The sequence below is a fragment of the Oryzias latipes genome, chromosome 18 (assembly GCF_002234675.1).
Source record: "Oryzias latipes chromosome 18, ASM223467v1".
In the NCBI taxonomy this organism is placed as follows: domain Eukaryota; kingdom Metazoa; phylum Chordata; class Actinopteri; order Beloniformes; family Adrianichthyidae; genus Oryzias; species Oryzias latipes.
Window position 1 is genome coordinate 5,451,969 of NC_019876.2, and position 26,885 is coordinate 5,478,853.

Sequence of the window (26,885 nt, forward strand, 5' to 3'; positions counted from 1 at the left end):
GAGGGAGATCGTCAGGGATCTTGAATTTCTATTATTTTCTAATAATTGCTCCAACAGTTACTCTCTTCTAATTAAGCTGCTTGTTTACTGTAGTTCGGAGTCCTTCAGGTTTACAATCTTGTCCCTGGTGTCCCTCGACAGCTCTTCGGCCTTTGATCATAGTGGAGTGGTCGCAGTCTGACGTTTTAGGGGTGAGCACAGCTGTATATTAAACAGACAACTCTTTCAAACAGGTGACATGAATACAGGTAACCAGTGGAGGATAGAAGAGCTTTTTAAAAAAGAAGAAACTGGTCTGTGAGGGGCAGAATTATGCAAATTAATAATTAAAAATGTGATTTCCGAGAATATTATTGTACAACCTGTCTCTGACGGGTTTCTAAGATGAACATTACAGACCTCACTCTTCCTTTTTAGGATAGGACCATTTATATCAACAGACTACAACTCTTTGTTTTCTTCACAATTGTCACTTTTAAAGTATTTATAATTTCTTTAATAATAGTTTCTAAAACATATTTTTTCAATGCAAAAGGGTCTAATTTGTATTGTACTTTATATTCATTAGATAAAAGATCTTGTTAGAATACAATGTAAACAATTATGGGTTTTTTTAGCAAACAAACTTCTGCTTTTTTGCTACAGTGATGATTTTCTCTGATGATACTTAAACATGTCTTTTTTAGTCTAACATTTATTTTCTGCACATCTTCCGCATCCTTTCAGCTCATATACCATCGCTGGCATCAAAATGTTCAGCTCCTTCAGGACTAAAATGATCTTACTTTTAGAATATTCAACTTTTTTATTGCCAAAAACCCAAAATAATCCTTGAAAAAGTTCTGCTTGTTGGGAGCTGGAACTGTTTTATCTAGTAAAATGTAGTAAAGTCTTGTTTGCCTTTTTGTCCCCCAACGACATTGGAAACTTTTTAATATTACTGGAACCAGCGTTTTACTTAACACTTCTATCCGGTATTATGACTTATAAGCAATGTTTAGCATCTTTTATTTAATGATTTATTTTTAATTTTCTTTTGTGAGTTTGACTAAGAAAAGTGAACTTGGATGGTTTGGTTTTGATGTCGTGCATTATTCACTCACTCATTTGTAAAGGCCTTTAAAGAAATTGACTTTTTCCAAAAAATGCGAGCATAAAGAGATGCATTTAGTTTGAGCTTAAACCATTTTCAGGCTTATTTGAAACTAATTCCTTGAGTGGGGGGGGGGGCTTCTCCGTGAATCCAGGCTAAGTGTGAGTCGGGAGCAGGGGTGTGCGGGTGAGGTTAGAGGTGTGTGAACAGCAGAGTGCCTCCACACGGTGAGTGGCAGTGCAGTCGTACCATGTTAGAGTGGGGCTGCAGCACCAGGCGAGCCTGTTTCCTCCTCTGCTTTCTGTAGTAGTTCTCAAACACATCACGCAAACCCTACAAAACAAACGGGGGGTGAGACACAGAGGACACAACCTCAACTTAAAAACACACAAGAGTGATGTTAGAACCAGAAATACGTATTTTAGTCAATTACCATCGTACAGCAGTTGAACATTTTTGAAAAATATGTGGTCTATAGGATAACTGAGATAGAAATTCTTAAACCAGCAAAAATATTAACCTGAAGACGGATTTTTTCTGATTTCTAAAGGCATAAAGTTCTCCTATTTTTAATTTTAATCCTTGTATTTCGTTTATTACTAACAAAATAGGGGAAAAAAAGGAAAATATCGTAAATCGAGTCAGAAACGTCCCCAAAAAAATGTCTCTTTTTGCATGTAATTATATAAATTTACCCCAAAGTTCATTTTCTGTCAGTTGTCTCAATGTTCTTAATGGTTTTGCCATGTTTTGCTTTCAATTCCATACTTACTAGTGAAAAAAAACATTTTTTTTCAGTTTGTTCGACAAAACAATGCAGTATTGTGCCTTACATGATTCTAGCCACTAAACAAAAGACACCCTTCAGTTAAACATAAAATCCATTTGTCTTATACAAAAAAAAATATCTTTTTTAACCACATTTGAATAATAATTTTCACCAGTTTGGGGCAAAACTGAAAACTAACCAAAGTAAATATATACTTTTTCAATGTCTTCAGATTTTAGGAGCTACTCTGCTCTGTAGAGCAGGAAAAGTGTCTAAAAGTGGCAGCATAGACAATAAAATCTCCCACAATTTGAAGTTTGCAGTGGAGGTTTTCAAGCTTTTTAAGAAAATGTGTTTTCAGATTTTTAATCCGTTTCTGATAAACCTTTATTTTTGTTTTTTTAGACATAAATGAACAATTAAAACTATAGTTTGCAGAAAGAGAAAATACTAAATAAAATAAAAATTGTGTGGGAATTTCATTTTTTAGGCTCCAATTGTTCTTTTATTTTTCAGAATTATAAAAACGTTTTGTCCACTTTAAAAAAAAAAGAACTTTTCAAACTTTGAAATACACAAAGTTCTTAGTACTGGTTTATGTTCTATTAACAAGATTTCTAAGGAGATGCAACAGGTGTTAAGAAGAAGAACGCCAAAATATCAGCAAGAGTTAGTGGATTAGTGTCGCACCAAACCAACCATCAATCTCATGGTTTTGACGACTGTCTGGCATGAAGATGAGGGAAATTCCTCTGGGAAGAAACAAAGAATACTCAAACTCCTTCAAATAACCAGAGAATAAAACCAAACTATTTTACCACAAAGTAAAACTCTTTTCTCTGTCTTCTTTAGGTCAGGGCTGAGATAAAGCTCAGAACTTTCCAGATATCATGAAAAAGCTACTGACCAGACCTCCAGAGTAAACAGACGTATCTGCACTGCTCTGTCCTGACCGCCAACCTGCTACCATTGATAGAGTCGTAGGAAAACAAATGACGGCATTGGGTTGGACAAAACATGCTAACCTGGGCTTTCCTCTCTCATCCACTCTGCTTGTTCTACCTTAAGTAGACTTCCTGACCTAAGTCCAAGTCTAAAGCCTTACAACCGTCCTTATGGGTGGACGCGGGCAGTCTGCAGGTTTAAAACTGGCAAACCTGTACAGTATTGAGGTCCTAGACTGCTCAGGGAACCCGTAGAGCTAAAACGTTCATGCAACATTAGACAACACACAAGGGTAATACGTAAGGGTGAAGTAGGTGCATCGCTGGTGTGTTGTACATCATATGTGCGTGCAACATACATTACTCTGATTACTTTCAATACACTCATCAAACACATGTCACTCATATGTTGTATTTTTATGATGTCCAATACGGTGATCGACAAGCCTCAAGAGAACTATGACCCTCGACAAGACCAGACAACCCAATACGGGTCAACCACTGCGATTAACACCTTGAGTGAGGAAAGTCCTCTCATAGCTAAAAGGTTGTCCTTCTGTTTAATTTTACCTTTTCCTCGCACTTGGCAGCATCTGAATTGCACTTTTATTGCTGCAAGGAGATCACAAGTTATCTTGCGTTATCCTCGCCTGAAGAGCCTGCCTTTTACCAGCTTCACATGGGCATAAATCCGTCTGTACACAGAGATGGACGTTCTGAGAAAGGAATTCAGGGGAACCGGAGGGGAAAACAACAGATTGATTCATAGGAATGAACAAGCAGAGAAAAAACTAAAACGAATAAACCAGAAAATGTGGCCAAATCCTCCCCAAACCCAACTTTTGATGCTGAGCATCAGGCAGGAAAGGTTTGGCCCCATTTACCTTGAAATGACTCATCCATGGGATGGAATAAAGATGGTTAAACTCTCAATCTTTGTTGTTTATTTGAACTCCAACCAAGAGTCGACATGTTTTAAACTGTAAATAAAGAAGCCTTCCAACAGTACAGGCCTCATACAGGCCTTGTTGCAAAAAGACAAATTTACCTGAAGATACGTTGATGAATTTATGATTTGGTTTCCAAAGTTCCTGTCTCAACTTTATTTTTAATGATGGAACTAAAACAAAAAAACATAACTGATGCTAGCTACCCTTAAGAACGGTAATCAGTTCAGATGAAAACGAGCCAACCATCACTTAACACTGATATCAATCCAGGATTAGGTTGCAGCAGCAGTCTAAGCAGATATCTCCAGAATTTCTTTTCCCCAACCACTTCCTCCAGCTCCTCTAGGGGACCCTGAGGCGTTCCCACACCAGTCGAGAGACGTAGTCTCTCCAGCATGTCCTGGGTCTTCTCCGAGGCCTCAGCCCAGAGGGACATACCCAGACCACCTCCCCATGGAGGCGTCCAGGAGCCCACCAAACTGGCTCCCCTTAATGTGGAGAAGTCTGTCACCTATAGACCTACGTCCTCTTTTTCAAAACTACAAAAGCTTTAAAAATCGTTTTATGGGCTCCAAACTCACTATTCTCACTTTAGAGAATTAGCTTTGTGATGGAATGAATTGTGACTGCAGAGTCAGACATGTTCACGTTAAGTTATCACACATTTCCATCCAGTCTGTAAATGTCTTTCTTCCAACATTTCTCCACAGCATCTGATCTTGGAGTGCTTGCAGACAGAAATGTAACTGCAGTTGATCCTTTGCTAATGTACAACTCTCACCATGTCAGAATTTTATTAAAAAGACAGCTTAAATTTTCATCAACTGCAGTCGTGGCGAGTCCACACGTCTTCAGAAAAGACCGCTTTAGTGTCTGAAAGTTAAAAGACAGGACTCTGCTGCAGCAAAAACCCAGTCAAGATCAACAAGTTCTTTGGACTACAAGAAGTATAACAGGGTTACAGATGGGACCACGAAGCCAACACATAAGAGAACGATTAGGAACTTAGACAGGGAGTGGTTCGATTCCAGAACCATCACCACTTCTGCCCAACACATGCAAACCTGGAACAAAACTTTCTATTCTCCATATTTTTTGAAAAACAAACAGAAATACATGACAGATCTCGATATGTTCCAACTATTCTGAACTGTGATCAATACCAGGGGAACTTTGCTCTCATAAGTGAGACCAACAATGGATGTCTTTCCATACTGGCCACTTGTTCTCAAAGATCCATCAGAACTTCATGGAGTCTTTGTCTGCACCAACAAGATGTTTCTGAAGTGGGTTGACATCAAGTAGACGTAAGGAGGCAATATTAAGGCCTGAATAAAAAAGGGATGCTGATCTTATTCAAGAAAAAATATTGAGGTGGAACTTTTAAATGGAAAGGGTATTGGACATTCTTGTCTCACCGAGCCTTTGAAAATTGTTCAAAACCCAATACTGCTTTACCAGTTTACATAAAATCTAATCGATTTAAATCTTTTGGGTGTGTATTTAAAAAAAAGACTTTGTAAAATACACTACACAGGATCCGGGGGACTTATTTTAAATACGTTTTTGTGTTTTCAATAAGTATTTCTGACAGGGTTCCAAAAAATTCAAGTTTAGGACCACGCTGTTAGGCCAATTACCCTAATCCAGAGCAGAATTCAAAAGCAGATTTACAGCTGATTTCATGGTCAAACTGAAAAAAAGTCGCAGCCAAATCTCTGCCCCTTCGTTGGAACCTACGGTGGACCTGAAGTGCAAATCACATCAACAAATCAGTCCACGCAAAAACATTTTAAAGACCAGAATGGCAATTTAGAAAAGCAAAATGAATAATAAAAAAGCAGCATACAATTTTAGAAACCGAAACAAAATTCCAGAAACTAAAACACAAAAAAATATGAAAAGCCGAAAGCAAAAGTAAGACAAAATCAAAACAAAATGTTAAATAAGAAAAATACATTTAATAAGAAACCGGAAAAGGTAGGCTTTATGTAAAATTGTTTATCAGATAATGATATCCAGTTTGACTTCATGCCAAATAATTTCCTGTTGAAATCATCCAATCAGAGATGTCCCATAGTACCTACCTCTTCTGGTTTCTGTTGTTTTCTTAACATTTTATTTTGAATGTCAGCTTCTAAGCTAAAGCTCTGATGTTAAAAGGGTAAAACAACTCAGGTTAACATGACAGGTTAATAATCAGATGTTAATAGGTTTATGAGCTGTCACTCCACATTTAATGCATTTGCATGACTCTTGTTAAGATCTCAACTGTGCTTTTGTAAATTTAAGGACTTCTTTCTTGTTATGCATTGGTGGTGGAAATGGGATTAGCCCGCACTGAACCAGCATTTATTAAGTTAAGTTTAGTCCTCATCTATCCCATATACCAAAGACAAAAATGTATACAAACAATTAATAGAAAGTTTAGCCTCAAATACAAAATTCAACTCTATTTATATAGTGCTTTTCATGCTACAGAGCATCTCAAAGTGCGTCCCAGAAAGAAAAAAAAGAAAAATATAGTAGTGAAAATAATAAACATAGTACAAATAATACAAATACAAAAATAAATAAATTAATAAAAACACATAAAAACCCAACACATACACATCCCACCATTACTATCAAAACAAATCGAATTAGTTGTTAAAATTTTATAAAAATCAAAGAAAAACATGTGGACAAGTAAAAACTATGTAAAAGCTTTACTAAGGTTTTCTTAAAAACCTCCACAGTGGCTGAAGCCCTCACGCCCTCAGGCAGGCTGTTCCACAGGCGAGGCCCACAGTGCTGAAATGAGGCCTCGCCGTGGGTTTTAGCTCTGACCTTTGGGGCCACCAGCAGACCTGCACATGTGGACCTGAGGGACGGTCATAGACTAAAAGTAAATCTGATAAAAATGAGGGTCCAGTTCCATTTAAACTTTTATAAACTAATAAAAGAACCTTAAAAATCGATCCTAAAGCTGACTGGGAGCCAGTGCAAAGACTTCAAAATTGGAGTAATGTGCTCCTTCTTTCTGGTTCTGGTTAAAAGGCGTGCAGCCGAATTTTGAACAAGGTGCAGCCGGTTGATAGTATTTCTCTTAATACGAGAAAGAAAAGCATTACAATAATCTGTCCTAGATGTTATAAAAGCATGGATTAATATTTCAGCACTGGCTTTGGAGAGAAAGGGTCTCACTCAGGCAACATTTCTAAGAGGATAAAATGCAGTCTTTGTAACTTGGTTTGCGTGTGCTTCAAAGGTAAGATCTGCATCTAAAATCACACCGAGGTTTCTGACTTTACTGCACTCATTCTGATTAAAAGTCGATAAACAGGATTGGACCCTTTCTCTCTCAGCTTCAGGACCAACAAATAAAATGTCAGTTTTGCTCATACAAGGGGTTTATACAAATAGACTCCTCATGTGTGAGAAGATTCATAGCCCCCTACTGTAACTGTCAAATCTGTCCATCACAAGAGGCCTTTAGCTCTGATCCGTTTTGTTCAGCTGCTGGACAGGATATAAGTCATGACAGCTTTTCTACCGTCCTCAGCTGTTTAGCCAACTTAAGTTTGACCAAAGTCCTTCAGGACTATAAATTGTTGAAGCTCCACACAGGTAACTGTTGTAAGACTCGTGAAACCGATTCAAAGATGTTGTCCAACACTAATGCCACGTTGTGTCTTCAGAGAAAACACCTTCAAACAGACTCTCTCTGGGCAGTAATCCACCAGTGACGGCGAAACTTTCCCTCTGCAGCCTGTTGGGCTTCAGGCCCGTCTGCAAACCCAACAACTCTTTTTCAGATTTCTCACTGTAAAGTGTGCAACAAAGGAGGATTGTTCAGGACTGACAATGAATGGAAAGTCGTGGACAAGAAACAGGGAAAGACGAGAAGGAATACAGAAAGAGAAAAGAAAAAAAAATGGAGAAAGTGGAGGTACTGATTACAAATGGGATTCTTCATCCAGGTTTGCTAGACAAATAAACCAAAGTGTCAAAAGTGTGTTCATGCGGTACAAGTTGTTCCAACAAACCGCCTGTGTGAGTTTGTAATTTTCCAGACGACCCCAACAAACGCAGCAAAGTTTCCCTCAGATTCTTGTTTCTTGTCTTTCGTTCTGCCACTTTTTTCCTCCATTTTGACCCAAGTACAAACAAATTCCAGGAGGAAAGCGAAAGAAAAGAAACAACAGAGATGAATGAGTGGGTGAAGCTGACCCCTGAGGTAATCGGGTCGATCCTTTCGACACCTTCCTGAGGCACAACGCACTCCTTTCCCTTCTGTTCAATCTCAGCCTTTTTCTGCCCTGCCCTCTCTCCCTTTCTTCCTGTTTTTGCTACTTCAACCTCTCTGTGACCCTTCTCCTCCATCAGCTGATTCACTCTCTCCTCCATCCTTCCTGCAACTTGCCGTTATCCTCCTTCCTTCTGACAAACTCTTATTCATCACCTGACTTCTACACAGTCTTTGCTTTTAATTATTCTTCTCAATTTCTTTTTTGAACCATTCTTTCTAAATTTACCCTGAAGTTTCTGAAATCACCGCTTCGTTTCTGTGGTTTCATGTCTTTCCAAACTGTTCACCTGTGATTTTTACAGCATATTTATGACGACTGGTTTGAATCTGCTGACGGGGTGGGTGGTAGGGCTGTGAGGAGTATCTGAATACTATGGTAGTGCATCAATTCATTGACTTCATTGATTTATATTCCTACGATCTAACCAGGTCAATCTGTCTGTGGCAGATTGTTAATAGAATTGAATCGGATCAACCAAGTGAGTGGAAACTAGGGGTGTAATGGTTTGTTTTAACAGTGTTTCGATTCATATCATGAGATGTTCTTGACAATACGATTCCTAATCAATATTGGTTAAATTTGAACGGTTCGATCTGATTCCGGAGGGATCCAGAACGTCTTTAGCCGCCAAAACTTCAAGCAGTGTGACTTGGAGAGAAATACCTGGAACTGAACAGTAAAGGTGAAGTTTTCCAGATTCCTTGGATTTCTTCAAGATCATCAAGTGTCAATTAAATACGTGTCTGAACAAACAAGTAAACGAGAATGAATGTCAAATCCATTCACTTTTTAGTTTCCTAAATTTCAGCCCACTGTTTTTTTTCCATCCATCTTCCTCCGCTTATCCGGGACCGGGTCGCGGGGGCAGCAGACTGAGCAGAGATGCCCAGACTTCCCTCACCTCAGCCACTTCCTCCAGCTCCTCTGGGGGGACCCCGAGACGTTCCCTGGCCAGCCGAGAGACGTAGTCTCTCCAGCGTGTCCTGGGTCTTCCCCGGGGCCTCCGCCCAGTGGGATGTTTTTTTTTCCACATCAAAATAATCCAAAGGGAACATTATCGGAACATTCTGGCACACTGTACGGTCAGGTCTTTGCTAAATTCAAAGTGTTTCCACCCATTGGACTAGAAGGATGGACTGATCCATTTTCGCTGTCATCCAGTTGGATGACTACCAATTTGCCTTGGATGAATCAATCTGGGTGGATCTTATAGTAAAATAAACGTACCATGTTCTCAATCCAAATAGTATCCCATTGAAAATTTCACAGTTACGACTTTTTTCTTGTTAATTTATGACTTTAAACTTGTTTTATTAAAAAATGCGTCGTACTTAACTTAAAGCGTCTGGGCTCTCGTCTTTTGAGGTTTTGGTATGTCTGTAAAGTTTTTCCAAACATACCTTTGTCCTAATCACTTTAAAAATGGGTAAACTTACAGGATGCCTTCATTTGGACTCCGCTGACGAATTCTGATGGTTTCTAATCTGTGAATCTGTCCGTGTTTAGCGTGAAGGAGGGGAGGAGATCCGAATTTTTACTTTACGTTTTTTTGATAAAAACGAGGACAAAAATGATTTTTTCTCTTTTCTCTCTCAAACTCCAAATGTGCCTTTTTGCTATAATATTTACAACTATTGTTTGTTTTCGGGTTTACGTCTGTGGATTATTATTTTCAAATACATCTTAACAAATAGACATTCATTTGAGTCATTGAAGCAAAGAAAATTTGGAATTTTCATTGAACAAAAATGCAGCCTTGGCAGCTGTTTTTAGGTCGTTTTTGTTTAACTTTTAGCTTCAACAGATGAAAAAGGTTGTTTAGGAAGTTAAGCATTTAAACTGATGGAGAACAAAGTTATCATTTTTAAGTGAGATTATTTTGGAGTAAATCCCACTGGTTTAGACTTTTTTGGTCATTTTTGTAGATGAAGGAGGTTTATTTTTAGCTCCTCTCTTCTGACATATTTCCAGCTGGTTTTCCTCTCCTTAAAGCTCTTGTGCTTCTTCCTCTAACCCAAAACTTTCCTCTCTTTCCCCCCCTTTAAGCTCTCTCATTCTTGTGCTCTTTGTCATCTTTCCCCATCGTACCCTTTCCCTAACCTCCATCCCTCCTTTCTGCTCCCCGCCTCCATCCCTCCGCTGCCTTTTCTCTTTCCTGTCAAAGTTCATGCACTTCCTGTTGCCCTGCCAGAGAGCCCCTCAGACAGGCTGAGTACAAACACCCCGACCGTGTGGCCTCGCTGGCCCGGTCGCGGCCCCCGCGGGCCTGCGCACTCGGGCCGACCCCAAATGTGCTGCTGACCCGGTGGCGGCCCGGTCAACACCTCCACCCGTGTCGCTCTGACTCAGGCTGAGATTAGACACGCAGGTTCTCTCAGCGGCGGGCTGGAGGAGCGCCAGGAGCTGGAGGCCTCATCCCATCCAGAAGCAGTCGCCAGCCTTTCAGCGCACCGACGCTGGTCAGAGCCACAGGATAATAATGTCACGAGTCCATGAGCAAAGCAGCTCCTCAGCACACATATCACACGGGGGGAGGACAACATCCCACTCACAGAAACGCTGTTTCAATGAAGCAATGCCGTGGATGAAACAAAAGCAGCACAAGAGGAGAGGAGCAAAAAAAAACAAACAAAAGAAACCAGAGGAATATAGACTCACCAGAACAGTGTAGATGTGCAGACAGCGGTAAACCGGAGAGAAGTCCACCAACTCCTGAGCTCCGGAGACCTGCAGGGAAAATCCAAACCAACAAAGGTCTTAGTGACAACTTCCCTATCGGGTGAAAACGAGCCGTAAGCGGGGCAAAACATGGGTAAACCTGTAGGCGGGCAGACGAAATGTAAAGGTCGCAGTCCGCTCAGTGAACCCGAAAAATGAGCGGGAACAAGCTATTTCTTTTCTATGGCAATGCTGCCGGCGCAGAGTTGAAGTGAACGCTTTGACAAGATGTAAGAGGGTGATACATAACTTAAAACTTAAAAAAAAAATCCTTTACCCTTCTGTTATTAAAGGGCCTACCATGCAAAATCCACTTTTTGATCTTTTAAGAGTTTTATAATGTTAATTCCTCACGATAAACAACTCTAAAGTGGAATTTTGATCCATTCCCGCATTTATAAGTACTCCTTCAAGAACCTGCGCTTAGCACCAGCCTCTCCCAATCCATGAAAATGAGTGGATTCTCACATTGTGACATCACAAAGTGAGGAACAGCCCCTTCCAACAGGAATCTGCACACACGTCCACTTTCTCATTGGAACTAGTGGTGATGGGCTAAACGCTTTCATTTTAAATACACGATATGCACATCCATCTCTGCAAAAGATCAGACGTTGTTCAAACTCGTGGGCGAAACGCAGATGCGCTGCCGAGACCGATTCTAGGTTGACGTCACGAAACGAGCGACATCCTCAAGGAGCGAAAGGCGGAGCATCAGAGATCAAGTCGTCTTACTTTCTGCTAGAAAACTGAACTGCGAAAATAACTCATGTTTCATTTAAAAAGTTGTTCTTTAGTGTGCCAAAGGTAAATTATTTTCATAAATATGTTAATAGTTTACTCCGATATAAGGTCAGTTCTCTAACAGGCAACAGACGCTGCTCCGCACCAACAATCCCAAACACAACTTTTAGGTGAATTTCTATCAAACTCTTGCCACTCTGCAGAAACTATGACCTAGAGAACAACAAGTTCTTTTTTTTCTTCCATAAAAACTATATAATCATAATTAAAAGACCACTGCTTTGAAAATATATCAAAAGCTGATCGGAGTGGGACTAAGTCAGCATCCCAGGAACCCATAACCTCCTTCTGGGATTTTATTCTGGAGGGTTTATAAACAGGAAGTTTGTTTCCCTGCTGCAGCATCACATGAACCTTTCACCAAAGTGACTCATTTCTGTTGGCAGCAGGTTTGTTTGCTCTTCGTTTAATCATGTTTATGTTTGCGGTTCGTCCACAATAAAGCATCTCACATAAAAAAAGGTCAAGTGGATGGGGATGGAGAGCGGCTGGCGATTGCTCCACGTGGATTTCTGTCAACACCAGGCTGAATGGAAACTGGAATGACGGCGCTTTTGTTTTCTGGGGTTTTTATCTCATTTCCACACATAAATAAGCAAATATGGGGAAGAGAAAAGGTTAGCTTCGGTTTCTCCAAAACGATAAAAACCTCAAAGACGGAGGCAGGAAGTGACTGTGAGGAACGGAGCAGAAACCCGTTTCAGGCGTGAGCAGACGGGACTCTGGCGGTTGGCATCTTTGCAGGCCGTTGGCGCCGACACGGTCGTAACCCCGGCGACCGCAGAGGTCAGGCCTTTGTTTAAACCAAGGTCTTTCCTTGAAGAAGGTTGAGTGAAGTTTACAGGACGTAAAAGAGCCACGACGACCGTAAAAAACGGAGCTGCAGCTCGGGGGGTGACAAGTTCATCTCCATTCCCTTCATTGTATTTTGCCTTCCTTTAATGCGAACAACAAAGGCTGCAGAGAGACGCTTTGATCCAGCCAAGAAGGTCAGCGTCAAAACACTCTACTCATGAACCCCAAGTAGAACTTGTGCCATGCAAACACTACGTTGGACTAAAATGTGCACTTTAGATTGAGAAAAATTACATTTAAACCAAAGATCTTTAAAAAACAAAAATCCCTTTGCAGGTCAAGTTGGAGCAAGAACCCATTTGTAGCCTTTCTGACAGGATGGGTGGGAGCAGAAGATTGCTCTATTGGGTTCTGCAGGTTTGTTAGAGGAGAGTCGTCGTTCTCCACTATCGCATGGTGCGTTCTTTAGTCACTGAAGCCTCAGTCACAACTAACTTTACGTGGGAAGTGGGCTGTCTGTGGGTGAAAATGGGCCAAACTGTACAGGGCACACAGGTGGCCCGCATAAAACGTCACCATCCTAGACCGCTCGATGAGTTCGCAGAGCCAAAATGTCCGGTGTGAACACCATATGCTAAAACTCAAATCCATTTCCTGTCATTCATGTAGCCCAATTTTACAATAATAGTCGTCTCAATGGGCTTCATACCGGTAATTATATATTGAACATGGAATCATAGAGAACATGAAGTCATAGATTTCAATAGGTAATGGCTAAACTAAACTAAAAACTAGGCATTCCTGCCCTTAGACCCATTGGTAAAAACTGGGGGGGGGGGACTGATCCCCAGGAAAAAAGAAGAAACCTCAGCGGTGTCCACATGAAGGAGGGATCCTCCCCCAGGACGGACAGGCGATGTACCAGACGTCTTACAGAGAATTAGCTTATCTAACTCTACAACTACATGTTTAAAAGCCAGTTTAAGGACCTGCGTTTAGCATATTCTTGATGAGACAAATGCCCGGTGTCAACGAAGCATAAGATGAGGTCGCCCAAAACCCACATTCATCATACAGGTCAACCCCCACTACAGGAAACCAGGGCAAAAAAGAATACACTATCTCACCAATTCTGGAAACTAAACCAGTATTGGCTGTATTTGAGTGGTAGTCACCACCAGTTGTGACTTTGTAGGAAAAAAAGCACTAAACTAAAAACAACAAAAGACCTCAAGCATGAAGGAGAATTTACCTCTGCAAGTTTTACTCTTTAGAATGGTAAAGACTAAAATATACTTTAAAGATTCAAATTGCTGCTTACCCCGCAAATAGTGTATTTTTTTGATTTATTTTTTATCTTTTTTTGACCATTTAGTTTTCACTGAGACCCTAATGTGACCTTTGAAGATAAACACACATGAGGTTGAATCTAATCAGGATGGGTAGATGTTGCATCGTAGGGCTGGGTTGATTAAATTGATCAGAATCGATCCAAGCTTAATAAATCAATGCAGATTATTTATTTCTATACAAATCTGTCTACATTTGTAAACCTTGTAAATACAAATTGATTCAAATCAAATCAAGTGGATCAAAAACATTGAAAAGAAGCAAGATCTTCCAGGTTCTGGTGAAGCGAATTGAATCGATCCTGGAAGATATTGGTGATATCCAGCCTTGCTGCATCATCGTGGACCAAAACATTTTTAAACTGCAAGGTTTGTATGTGTCAAGAAAATGTATGTGACAGAAATGAATGTTGTCCGTTTGTTTGTGTTCTCACGTCATCATCATCATCTTCATCCTCCACATCCAGAATGCCAGAGTCTTGTTCCGACAACGGGCTGCCGTCGCTCTCGGTTGCCGCGGCCATCGCCTCCTTCCTGCCGCGTCGGCCAATCAGGGTGCGGGGCTGCATGGACAGGGAACCGTCCAAAGAGCGCTGGAGCTGGGCCTGAGCAGAGACGCAGATCAGAGCAGCACAAAGGTCAAATCCAATCACCCAACTACATCCCCCCACCACCTCAGGAGGGGGAGAGGAACACACTGTTTGTTTGCGTCTGTTCCGGGTATTTCCTACATTTCCCAGAACCCCTTTCAAGTTACACTGGGGAGGAGAAGACACTTTGGCTCAACTTTCGAGCAGACCAATGAAAGCGCTTTGATTTTCAGAGTCCTGACACCAAAACCAGATGTTCAAGCGATAACAGCTCCAAAGCTGTCCCACATGTGGCCCGGGCGGCTCTCCCAGGCTGAAACTAAAATCCACCGGCATCTGTGGAGGGGGGGGGGGGGGGGGGGGGGGGGGCTCAGAAACACACCTCTCCTGGGAAAACAAAGTGTTAATCTTCTTTAGCATGGGATTGAATCTGAGTGTAAAGTTTGCTAATACTGTTAAAAGGTCACCAACTGTGGCCTTTAGTTGCTCCCGCCACGCCCGATCCAATAAAAACACGGGACAGGACTAAAAGGAATATTAGGGAATACACTAAAGGGAAAAAGGAAGGGTAATCAAGGAAACAATGGTAGAAGGAGTAGCAAAAAAAAAAAAACATGAAACTGATGATTTAGAGAATATAAACTTCAAGAAAATACACCCGTTTGTTGCAGGGAGAAAAACCTTCCAACGAAGAACGAAGCAGAGGACTTCACAAGATTGTGTTTGCTTCATTAAGAACCATTATGGTTCAATGGAGCATCCCAAAACACTGAAGGCGATGAGTATGAAGAAAAGACGGAGCGTTCCCAGCAACATTCAGGGAATAATATGGGAAATGAGACGGAACAATACATGGATTTCCATCCCAGCTGGGTTGGACGAGGAATTCTAAAAATATAAATGACTAAAAGAGGTATAGGAAGTTTGGGTTGGAAAGACTCGTATCTGAATCAAAATGAGTAGACTTCTGATCGGAGGATTGCAGGATTTGCCAAAGTGCTCATGGGCAAGACGTTGAACCCACAATGAACGAAATCCATGAAGTAGTCATCGTTATTTTCTTCATTGTTCTAGGTGGTTTATGGCTGTAAAATTACAAACTTTATACACTTTTCTCAGACAGACATGAACGTTTTCACACTTTTCTCTCCTCTTTAAACTCTTAAAGTTGAAACCTTTAAAGAACAAAGAAGTTACGAGTTATAGAATAAAAAAGATCTGATCGCCAACAAAGATCTATGTAAATTTAGCAAACTGAATGCATTTCACATAAGGGACACGGCACGAAGGGGATTGATTGACAGCGGTCAAAGGCCAATCAGGACACAGAACACAACGTGCTGTAAAAAATAAAAACTCAAATTAAATAAAAATATATAAAATCTGTGAAATATTAAGACTGTGAAAGGTGAACCGTGAAATAGTGAGGGACCACTGTATCCATTTACCATTTCTACCACCTAGATGTCAAACAGGCCAAATTAGAAATTTAGCAACACACCATGTTCCCGCAGCGAGCTCCCATCCCATCATGAGCGACATTAATTCTGTGGGAAAAACCGATCAAGGAGGGGAACTCCTTCAGGTCTGAGCAGGGGCCATCTTTCCATCCTCGCCAAGATCGCGCCTCGGGGTCTTTTCCAAAGTCCCCGTGCACACTTCCTTTCTTTGCTGGCGCCGTCATGTAGGCCATAGAGTGCCCTTGACTCTCCCTCCACCAAAGATGCGAAGATGAACATCAGGGAGCTCCATCAGAGCGCCGAATGACGGGGATGATGGGAAAACCCGCTGTGCGTGCGAGGGTGGACCCAACTCAACACAATGCCGTCTTTGATCTGATGCCCACAAACAAAGTGCAGTGAGTCATCAGACAATGACTCTAAAGAACAGAATAGGTGGAAATTCAATACAGAAAGGTGCAAAAATGTGTCATCGCAAATTTTTCCAGCTTTGGGTTCACTCCACGTAGGAACTAACCAAAATTACAGGGATGAAGAGGAGGCCTGTTAAACACTTCGTTCCTGAGGTCTTTATTTCAACGTGAGCATTAGCATAAACGGGCCTCAAAAGACAAGAGGCAGGCCGAGAGCGTCTCTGCAAAGATGGTCGTCACCAACGTCGGCATCTACGTCAACCAGGCCACTTGAGGGGTTTCATTCAGCTCCCGCGTTTGTCTCCAACCATCCACTGGCGTACTCAGTACCAGGTTCTGCTACAAATGCTGCTGCGCTTTTCTGAAGGGAAAGGCATTTGCTGGGGTGCTCAAGCACAAGTGAGGGAACGTGCGTCATCTCACCAACAAACCCACCAGAGAAACGGAGGGAAAAGAGGAAAAACATGCGACAAAAGAGGCAGAGGTTAAGATGGGAGAAAAGGGGAGGGGAGAAGGTGAAAAGGAACGGAGGGTGGGACAACCGGGAGAAACTTCACCAAACTGTCTGAATGAATGGATCGCTTTTTACTGCTTTTTATTCAGTTTAGGCTCAGGTCTTGTTTCTCCTTGAGAAGGGTTTCTTTGGAGACTTCACTTTAAGAATTTTTTGACTAAGTTAGGGCTGCACGATATGAGGAAAACTTGCGATATGCGATATTAGTGATCCATATTGCGATAACGATAAATTTACGGTATATTGTGCAGGCCTAGACTAAGTCATTTTGATTTCAGAATTAAAAACAATATGTTTTGGATGTGTTTAGGTCAAATAATTCAAGTTAAAGATTACAACTCGATAAATGCATGAATTGTGAAGCTGCTATCACACAAGGGGTCCTATGTTAAGATGTACCTTAACCCGTTAGGATGTTTTTAACTGAAATAGCTTTTGATTTCAGAATATACACCCTCCAAACGCTGTAAATTCAACAAATGAATCTTGAAAAACTCGTTTGTGCGTAATAATTTGGAACAGTGCGTTTTAAGTGTTTTCTTTAAAAAACAAATACTTTTATCACTGTGAGGTTAGCTTGATAGCATTTCATTAAAACTCTAAAGCCTCATTTCAAATTAACGGTCCAGTGTGGTCCAGTCCGGTATTTTGAGCGTTTCCATGATAAAATGGACCCATTAAGCTGAACCGAACCACACCTTGTTGGTTGTATGTACATAGAAAAATGGAATGGACCAATTAGGGCGGAGCTAGTGTAACCACTCTGCCTTTGGTGGTCATTGGTTGGCACTAGTGTTCGGCAGCTGAGCCGCCATCAATGGGTGAATGGGACCGTGACTGTGAAGCGCCTTGGCCCTTCGAGGAAGAAAGGTGCTATACGAGTAAACCCCATTTACAATCTTCTTCTGTCAGGTGGATGAACCACTCACCAACAATTAGGTGTTAGCTTTTGACATTTTTCTTTATTATTATACCAAACATTTTTTAGAATTTTGCTTTAAGTGTAGTACATGAGTGACTACTTTGACAATCAGGACAAAGATTGGAGCATGCCATTGCTGGGATATCATTGTGGACATTCGTTTGTTTTAAATGGATTTATCTGGTTTATTTTAGAGATTATGATGTGGATTTTGTTCATTACTTTTCTTTACACATAGTTAGAGATTAAATGGTTAAAATTTCTGTTTAGTTGTTTCCCCCCAAATGTGTTTCACATGGACTCTTCTTTCATTGATAAGCTTTCCCAGTGTGTCGACCAAAGGTTTTTCTTGTGGATCAGGTCAGAGAAAACGGAATAAAACGACTTCCAAGCAAAACGATCTTTTTCCTGCTTAGTGACTGTGGTCCCGCCACATTCTGAATCTCAAGATTAACTAACATCCTTCTTATTTTTATTAATTTATTGGTGTCAATCAGGACCCACAGGTTTAGATTTGAACCCTGACAGACCCCAGACTCAGCCAGACACTCGGTGGGACGCGCCAGTCCATTCCCCTTTCTCCCTGTGATGGTTCAATCCCCGGATCCAGCCTGCGCTCCCCGCCTCTCGCCACACGCACACGCACGTGTGAGTTTAGTAACTAGATACAGGTAATCAATCTTCTTCCACCTCACAGGCCCGGCAATCTGTTTCCCATTAGCGTGTACAACTGCTGAATACACAGCAGAAGCTCTGGACTCGTCCTCCGCTGAACACCAGGAAGAAAAACAGGAGAAGGGGAAAGAGTGAAAAGGACAGATGTTGTGGCAGAAAGAACGCAAGACGAGAAATGATCAATGACCGCGCAGAAGTGAACAAATGACAAATACATTGGGAGGCTCTGGTTTCTCTTCGTCTCTTCATTCTCTTTAATCCTTCCACTGTATCTTGTCATGTTTCCATCCCTCTCCTTTGGCCACCTTTCCTCCCCTTTTCTTTGGGCGCCTTGATAAAAGAGGATCCAAGAAAGCCAGTTTAAGTAGCCAAATTGGCCGTCGGTAAGTGGTGGCAGGAACACAGGACAAAGGTGTGTCGTATTACAGAGGAATTCTATTGTTCAAAGCTGACACATCAGAGAGACGTTAACCAATTAAGAGCTAGAGTTTAAGTGTAATTTCTAAATCCATTGCGTCAGCCTAGTGGTTACTTGATGACTTTGACTACAACTAAAGACACAACCAAAGAAAAATGATCTGAATGACAACAGAACCCTGCAGATTCTCATGTTCAAGTAGCTCAGTGTCCAGCTGTTTTAGTTAGTGACACAAACATTACAGTTAATTCCATTTACTTCATAATTTTATAGTCTAATCTTCAAGTCTTTCTTAGCAATTTTAAAACATAAGTTGTGTCCGAATTCCTTCACTAGGGCGGCAGTGGCTCAGGCGGTTGAGCGGGTCGTCCAATGATCGAAGGGTCGGCGATTCGATCCCCACTACCCCCAGCCAACTGTCGTTGTGTCCTTGGGCAAGACACTTCACCCTCCCTGCCTCCAGTGTGTCTCCACTGGTGTGTGAATGTGTGTGAATGATCCCGGCGATGGTCAGAGGGGCCGTAGGCGCGAACTGGCAGCCACGCCCCTGTCAGTCTGCTCCAGGGCAGCTGTGGCTACAACAGTAGCTACCATCACCAAGGATGATGAGGAGTGAATGAATAATGGACTGTAAGCGCTTTGAGTGACTTGAAAAGCCCAGATTAATCCAATCCATTATTATCATTATTATTACTACTCACTTCTTAGTCCACTATATAGAGCTTTTGCTACTTGTAGAGCTGTCTGAATCTACAATCCCAAAATCCAGTGCCCTAGTAATTTCCAGAAGTCTGCCAAAGACCAATGTGCATTGATGGTCATTACATTGGTAAACATAGACCACGATGGATTCTGTTTGAACCACTGACTGTATAATCTAACTGGACGAATCCTGTGAGACGTCACCCATACAAAATGACTTGTTTCCAGTTCCAAGCGAATGAAGTCACTTCTGTCGTTTTTCTGCGATATGTCCGTTGCCATGTTGGAACTAGACTTCCTCAGTAAGCCGTGATTCGTCCGTGTCGGTCAGAGTCATTGACAATAAATGAGAACTGGACTGAACAACTCCACAACTTCAACCCTTACTGAGTCCTCTATTTGATTAGTCCGGTTTGAAGGAATTTTTAAAATGTTTCATCTTCTCTTTACTATTCGTAAAATGTTCATTTTTATTACAGGAAATCTGTGTAATCATATTTGATGTTTACGAAATTTAAAAAAAAAAAGAAACAGTGAGCGGGGTGTCTGAATTGCTTTTAAAATGCAGGGCACTAAATAGTTTTGCACTATAGTGTTTTAGCAGTTAGACAGTAGTTAGAGTAGTGCTAGTCTTCAAAGATGGGTGTTCAGCTTCCATGCACCAGTCTTGCCTCTTCTGGGAGGTGAAGCCCACCTGATTCAGGTAATCAGCAGCAGGTGGAGCGGGAATTCCTGAAACCCCCCCAGGACACTGACCGTCCAGGGGTGAGACAAGACCCATCTGGCTTTTATTTCAAGAAGACCTGGCTACAGACAATAACGCCCAGAACCGGAAGTCCTTGACAGGAAACAGAAGTCCCCCATTAAGCTAAAAAAAACTTTAATTTAACTGGCGACCCTACCAGTTACAGATTTTCTTTAAGCTCTTTCTTGGTCCTGCCACCAATCAGCATTCTCCTTTCTTGCCCATATTCCACCTTATCCTTCCTCTTCTTTCCCCCTCATCCTCCCTCTCCTCTTTCTCCATGGGCAAGTGGCAGCAGACAGTAGACCAATTGTAAACCATCCACTCTGCTCCATCTCCGTCTTTTCCTCCACCTCGTTCCCCCTTAAAAACTATTTTTTTTCACATCCTTGGTTGAGGGAGCTGCAACGGCGGCCGGTTACAGAGAGTTAGAGCTAATTTGGAACAGAGCGCGGAGGAGAGACACACTGTCTGAGAGACAAAAAGCAAAGAGAGGGGGATGGGGGAGACGTAAAGGAAAGGAAAAGGACCAAGGACGTCAACAACATTCACGCACACACACACAACATTCTGACTGATTGTGTGAGCTCCCAACATCTGAAGACGCAACAGAATCCAGTATGGGTATGGGCTCTGCTGGACGGCTGGGGTTTCCATAATCCCCCTTGTAATTAGTGGTCGGGGGAGTTAGCGGTTAGCTTCTTCAGTGACTGCAAGTGGATTTTCTACACCAGTGACTCTGGAGCTGTGGTCCAGGAACCCCCATCGGAGGGTCAAGGAGGGGTTATTAGCTCGATACAATGGGGCCATTGGAGCATTGAGAAACTGATTCTTGCTCGTTTACTGTACGTTTAGCCTGAAGTAAAAACAGATGCTTTAACTATAAAAGGAGTGAAAGCTAATATTCAGCTTGTTTTCCATTGCTGGGTCATTTTTCCCCAAAGATGTTCCTCTGGCTGTGGGGGGAGGGCAGTGATCGGCATTAGCTTTGATTGTTGCATCAAAAAAATAAAAAAAAACTTCTAAACTTTTCCAGCTTCCAAGTCTTTTTCAGGGATAAACCTTCAGCGACATCTACAGGACAACGCGTCCAACATCTGGACATCTCTTCTTCAACCATCAGCATTCCAGTGTTCAGGCTTTCCCTAATAGGATACTTGACAAGAATCTCTTAATCTACCAAGGTCAGCGGCAGAAGGCGCCAAAAATCCTTTATTTACCCAAGAACGCCCAATTACAAAGAAGAATTTGACCTCCCCATTTAACCCATCCGTCAGGGCTTGAAACAGCCGGAGCATTGAGCAGCTGCAGGTGCAGCAGAGAGATGGCCGGTGAGCAGACTCTCTCTGTTTGTGGCTTCTTGGTTTTTGAGTTTGTCCTGTCCACCGTTGTCTGGAACGTGCGGAGGGATAAAACTGACCTCAAAAGGTCAACGCAGTCCGCTGTCAGGCTAGTTTTGGCGCTGCATGACCGCATATGTGAGGAGTTGAAAGTAAAATGAAAGCATGACCGAGACTATAGGTGGATTTCAATGGACGGCAGTTGGGTTTGTTTACCTTTAGGTCCCATCTTTAGAGTCAGTCTAGTTAAGCTCTGCTGTTTGTTTAGGACTCCAAGTTTCCTTCTTTCTTGTCTTAGCTTCGCAGCTTGTATCTGAAGCTCTAAGAACGGTTTCTGCTGCAACTTAACCCTTAAACACCGGAAAAGTCTCAGTCAACTTCTAAATAACGCTCTCTTTGACATTCCATAACTCTTCAACCGTTTATGCGATCACTGTGAATCCGCAGAATCTGTCGTTGAAAAGATTAGCTTCTCAAATTGGCTTTGCTCTGTTTTGCAACACATTACTACAGGCTATGTCACACAGCCACAACGTACATGTTAAGCATTGTTCTAACATGTATCACAAATGGACCATGTTAAAACCACAGAATTACAAATAAACCACACACACAACACGTAAATCAACGTAGAACATGAACCACGCATGATGATTGCGCTATTTCTATCAAATTCATTAGCGATTTGTGCGTCAAATACGTCATTTGAAGATGATATGTGTGCCGTATACGTGATATTAAAGTTCTACATCGGTGGTACAATACTGGAAAGTCTGTTAGACATACGTGGAACGGTCGACGAAGGCCACAAATCTGCTTTATGCATCCTGCAAAAATCACGCACAATTGCATACGATTTACATAATAACAACATATAAACTACTTAAAATACGCATACACTGCGTCGACCAAAACTTTTGAACCGATTCATGTAAAGACCTGTTGGCCAAAACCCTCGACGGAGATTTGCGCACATCAACAAATGACGAACTCAATAAACGCTGTATGTATCAAGAAAGACCCAAATTTGTGGTGGAAAATTTGTGTGACATGGCTTTTAGTTACCTGTTAGTTATCAAAACTTGTTTGGACATGCAATCTTCATAGGAGAAATACAGAACTGCTTCCCAAAAAGTTTGAAAGTCTTTAAAATTGCAACTAATCCTTTAAAACGCGCCCAGAATGGAACAAGATTCATTCAAAATGGCGTTATTTGCCTCCCTTTTTCCTAAAGAAACCCTCATCCCTTCATCCTCAGATTCCTCCACAGAACATCAAGGCGCACAAATAAACCAGAGGCCTCAATCAGGGTGACGGATACCACAACAAACGCACAAAAACGTCACACTGGTGTGCAGTTTTGGCGATGTGAAAGACACAAAGAGCGCCGAAACGACGAAAGTCAGCGTGCGTGTTTGCCGAAAAGTCACGGCCTCTCCTGCCGTGAGCGCCGATGTGCTCCATTACTGGCAGCGGAACCACAAACGCACACACAAACACACACAAGCCCGCACACACAAAAGCTGCTTTTGATTAACAGGCAGTCGTGATGAGGAATAACAACTAGTGATGGCATGAAGTCAGACAAACATCCCACTAACATCGCACAATCATCCACACACACACAAATGGATACACACATGCTGCTAACACACACACACACACACACACACATACACACACACACACACACACACACACACACACACACGGGCCAATAAAGGTCTGATGGTCACAAAAAAGGTTGACAAACCCTTTCCTGTTTTTTTCTTTTATATATTTTATTCTAAAATAATAAAAACCAAAAATTTGTCTAAAAATGGAATGTAATTAAAAACAAAAGTTATTTTTTTCTTTTAGATTGAGGCAAAAGTGTAACTACGACTGCAACAATAGGACATAACTAGGTTAAGAACCCAGCACTGTCGAACTAAAATGTCACCAACTCAAAAGGTAATTGAGCTCTGATATTTACAGTCTCACATCCATCATTTGGATTCACTCTAATTGCATCAAGATGGTCAGAAAATGAGCGAAGACCAGATCTTTGTTAGATTCGGCGACGGCATTCTCTGCCGTATCTCCACAAAGACATTCTACAGAAGATGAAAGACCTCCAAATGAAACAATGGAGATTGTGTCAGCTGCAATTAGGAGACCCAAAAAGCCATGTTACCACTACAAAGATCAGCAGCTGAACCTCAAATTGTACATCGACGTTTGAAATCTGCCAGACACGAACGTCTAGGAGGAAACTTCTAGAAGCAAAGCAAAAGGACGACGTTTGCTTTACTTTGTTCGTCAAGAGGATTCAAGTTTGTGGAAGAAACATATGAGGAGCTGTTGGATCCGACCAGTCCAGGACGTAAAATCAAGTCAATAAACGTAGTTTCCAAGCACTAAGGCATGGAGGTGTGAGTGTGGTGAGCGGGCCAACTACCAGACGTCCAGTTTGAGGCTGATTTAAAAAAGAAATTGGAGTTTATTCAGATCACGAGGTATGTTACCAACATGTATTCAATTTTCTAATTTCATTTATTATTGGGGAAAAAAAGAACATGGGTATATGTTCGTGAACCTCAATAGGGGGTGTGGCCTTGTGATTGACAGGTGACTGTAGAATTAAAATTGTCTCATTGTGTTTTAACACACAGCTGTCAGGTGTGTTCCTCTCTGCCATACCTGCACCTTCTTTTCTTAAATTTAAAGGAAACACCAAATGCTGCAGTTCCTCAAATGACCACTGGAGGCTGGTTTCAGAAGGGAGCAGAATTACACTCAAATATTTCAAAACTCCAACTTTACAACAAAAATATCCACATTTATAGCACATTAACAAAAACTTTTGGGATAAAACTAACATGAACTTCATGAACCACAAATGGGGGCGTGGTCATGTGATTGACAGGTGACTATGGACTTATAAGCTCGAAAATGGTCTCCCTGTGTTCTAACAGCTGTCAGGTTAGCTCGCCGCTGCCAAGCCGCCACCTTCCCATCCCAAATTTAAAGGAAGTTTCAAAGGCTGCAATTCCTCAGATGAACACTGGAGGCTGGTTTCAGAAGGGAGCAATATCACGCTCACTCAGAGGTTTAAATCCTTCAACTTTACAATGGCATAAACTTACTACTTGGTGGCAGAAACATGACAACTTTTGCATTAGTATTCATGATTTTTAAAAAGATTACATTAGTTCACTAATGAGGGCAGGGGGGTAATTGTCAAACAGAACTATAGGTAGACTCAACAAAACTCAATTGTCAAGGTAAATGCTCGGCCCACTTCTGTCTCCATTTTTTGACGTTTTCGAATCCAATGAGTCAGAAACGTTTTCATATTATCATTACTACGTCTGTAATACCTCTATTTTGTCCATGTATGGAAAATCTGGTGTATTGTGATGTTAAAGGCTGTGTGTGGGGGGTGTGTAAATACTATAGCTGGGTCATGTGACCACACCATCTCCCTAATAAAACGAGTGATAAAAGTCAGGAAGGACCAACTGCGTTATAGGAATGATTACGTGAAGGTATGTGGAAGATTCAACACTGTAAGGTTGCAGTTCAATATTGATGGAGGTAACCCTGGTAGACCCTGGTAGACCCTGGTAAAAGAAGGGTTTCATGGCACCAAAACCAATTCTGTTTGTTTTCACAAAACCTGCTGCTGATTTCATTGATAAAAAATACAAAAAAATCCCAATAGATGTGAAGGTTTGATGTTGCTTTTCTAAGAGATGATTGATTTGATCCAAAGTGTTGGTTTTCTCAGCATAGTCCTGCTGTAAAAACGTACCCTTGAGCGGAATCCCTTCTAAACAGCAAACCTTTTTGCGACCCTTATGAAGGAGGGTTTGGTTCTGGATCAACGGCGTGGTTGTGTACCTGCTTGACGGCGGTCTGTCCGATCTTGTCCGAGTGTTTCCGGATGCTCTCCAGGAAGTCTCTCAGCTGGCTCATGGCTGTGTCCCGAATGTGGGTCCTCAGTTTGGGGATGTTCTCAGCCATGATGGAGCAGAACCGGTACTGGCCCGCCCTAGGGAGACAGGTCTGCTCCAGCTGCTCCAGCGTGCATAGGGCGGGGTAGTACCTGAGCGTAACACAACAGTTACACTAGGTCACTTCTGGTCCAAAAACTTTGGTATAACATTTAATGTAGACTTTGGTGGAGTTTAATGATCTGCTGAAGCCCTAAACAGCTGGTAGAACTTGTTGGAACAACAAACTCCAAACTTATGACTGAAAACTAGAAGCATACAAAAACCAGCACACACACACACACTCCGATGCACCTCAAGGACATTTGACAATGAGAAAGGCCCGACACACTTGACTGTGTGGAGATTCGCTCTTGCAGCGCTCCACTTTGGCTGACCTCCGCCTGCTCTCTGTGAGAGCAGCAGCCTCGGGACACGGAGAAGAAGAAAAACACAAACAGAACGACTAATTTATGACCAACCAGACTCCAATCTGCAGGTCAGGCCGAGGGCAGCGCAGGGAAAAGACACGCATGAGGCGCGAGAGCTCCCGTGTGCAGCACTATGGCTCCATCTAGTGGCTGGACGGTTAAAAAAAGGAACCAAAACTGAACGGATACTAGTGACTGTTCAGAAAAGTACTGATAGTCACACTGAAGAAAAAAATTTACTGATAAGGCTTCTGTAACTTCAACTAATGATTCCAAGTTGGAAAGTTGACAAACACAGTTGGGTAGTTAAAATGAGAATTTCTGAAACTTCAATGACCCACTTTGATCATCTTCTGATCCATTTTCAAAGCGTTCCCAGTGGTTTTTTAATTATACCATGGAATTAAATACTCAGAAAGGCAATTTGAATCTTTGTTTTCATCATACATGTTCTCCATCGTGTGAAAAATGTGAAAAAACATGTTAAAAACACAAAACTACCATTTCCAATGGAGTGGGTGAACTAAAACCCTTCAGAACATGAGCAGGTTCCCTCATTACTCTCAAAGTAGGCAGCCGGTTTAGGAACCAACTCAATTATCTCAACTCTATCGAGTATAGAAAGAATTAGCAGTCCTCAAATGTATTTACACAACACAGCAGTTTTATGTCAGTAAGTATCTTAATGGCCTTTGACCCTTCAACACTAGAGCATTAGATCCAGTGTTGACAAACTTTAAATTACCGTTAACGCTAGGGCTGCACGATATGAGGAAAACTTGCGATATGCGATATTAGAGATTAATATTGCGATAACGATATAATTTGCGGTATATGAAAAAATAGAAAAATGCCAAAAACACCATTCCCATTTCATTAGAAACAGTTTAAATTATACTCCAAATGACCTTCATCGACATAGGTGACAAACATCTAACATAATAGGCCTCCATCTGCTTGGTAAACAATGGGAAGGCGTCCATC

The 26,885-nt window shown here is 41.7% G+C and overlaps 1 protein-coding gene across 6 annotated transcripts in view; it reads right to left on the reverse strand.

Moving 5' to 3' along the window:
- LOC101175047 (exocyst complex component 6B) overlaps positions 1-26,885 on the reverse strand; it is a 109,793-nt gene that overhangs the window by 64,744 nt on the left and 18,164 nt on the right. For 5 of the 6 annotated variants that reach the window (XM_023948956.1, XM_023948955.1, XM_023948958.1 and 2 more), the window contains exons 6-9: positions 25,379-25,583; positions 14,149-14,319; positions 10,707-10,775; positions 1,343-1,426 (exon numbers count right to left, since the gene is read on the reverse strand). In XM_023948956.1, coding sequence (XP_023804724.1) covers positions 1,343-1,426; positions 10,707-10,775; positions 14,149-14,319; positions 25,379-25,583 — 529 coding nt within the window. The remainder of the gene's footprint in view (positions 1-1,342; positions 1,427-10,706; positions 10,776-14,148; positions 14,320-25,378; positions 25,584-26,885) is intronic. The other variant, XM_023948961.1, reaches the window with a different exon arrangement.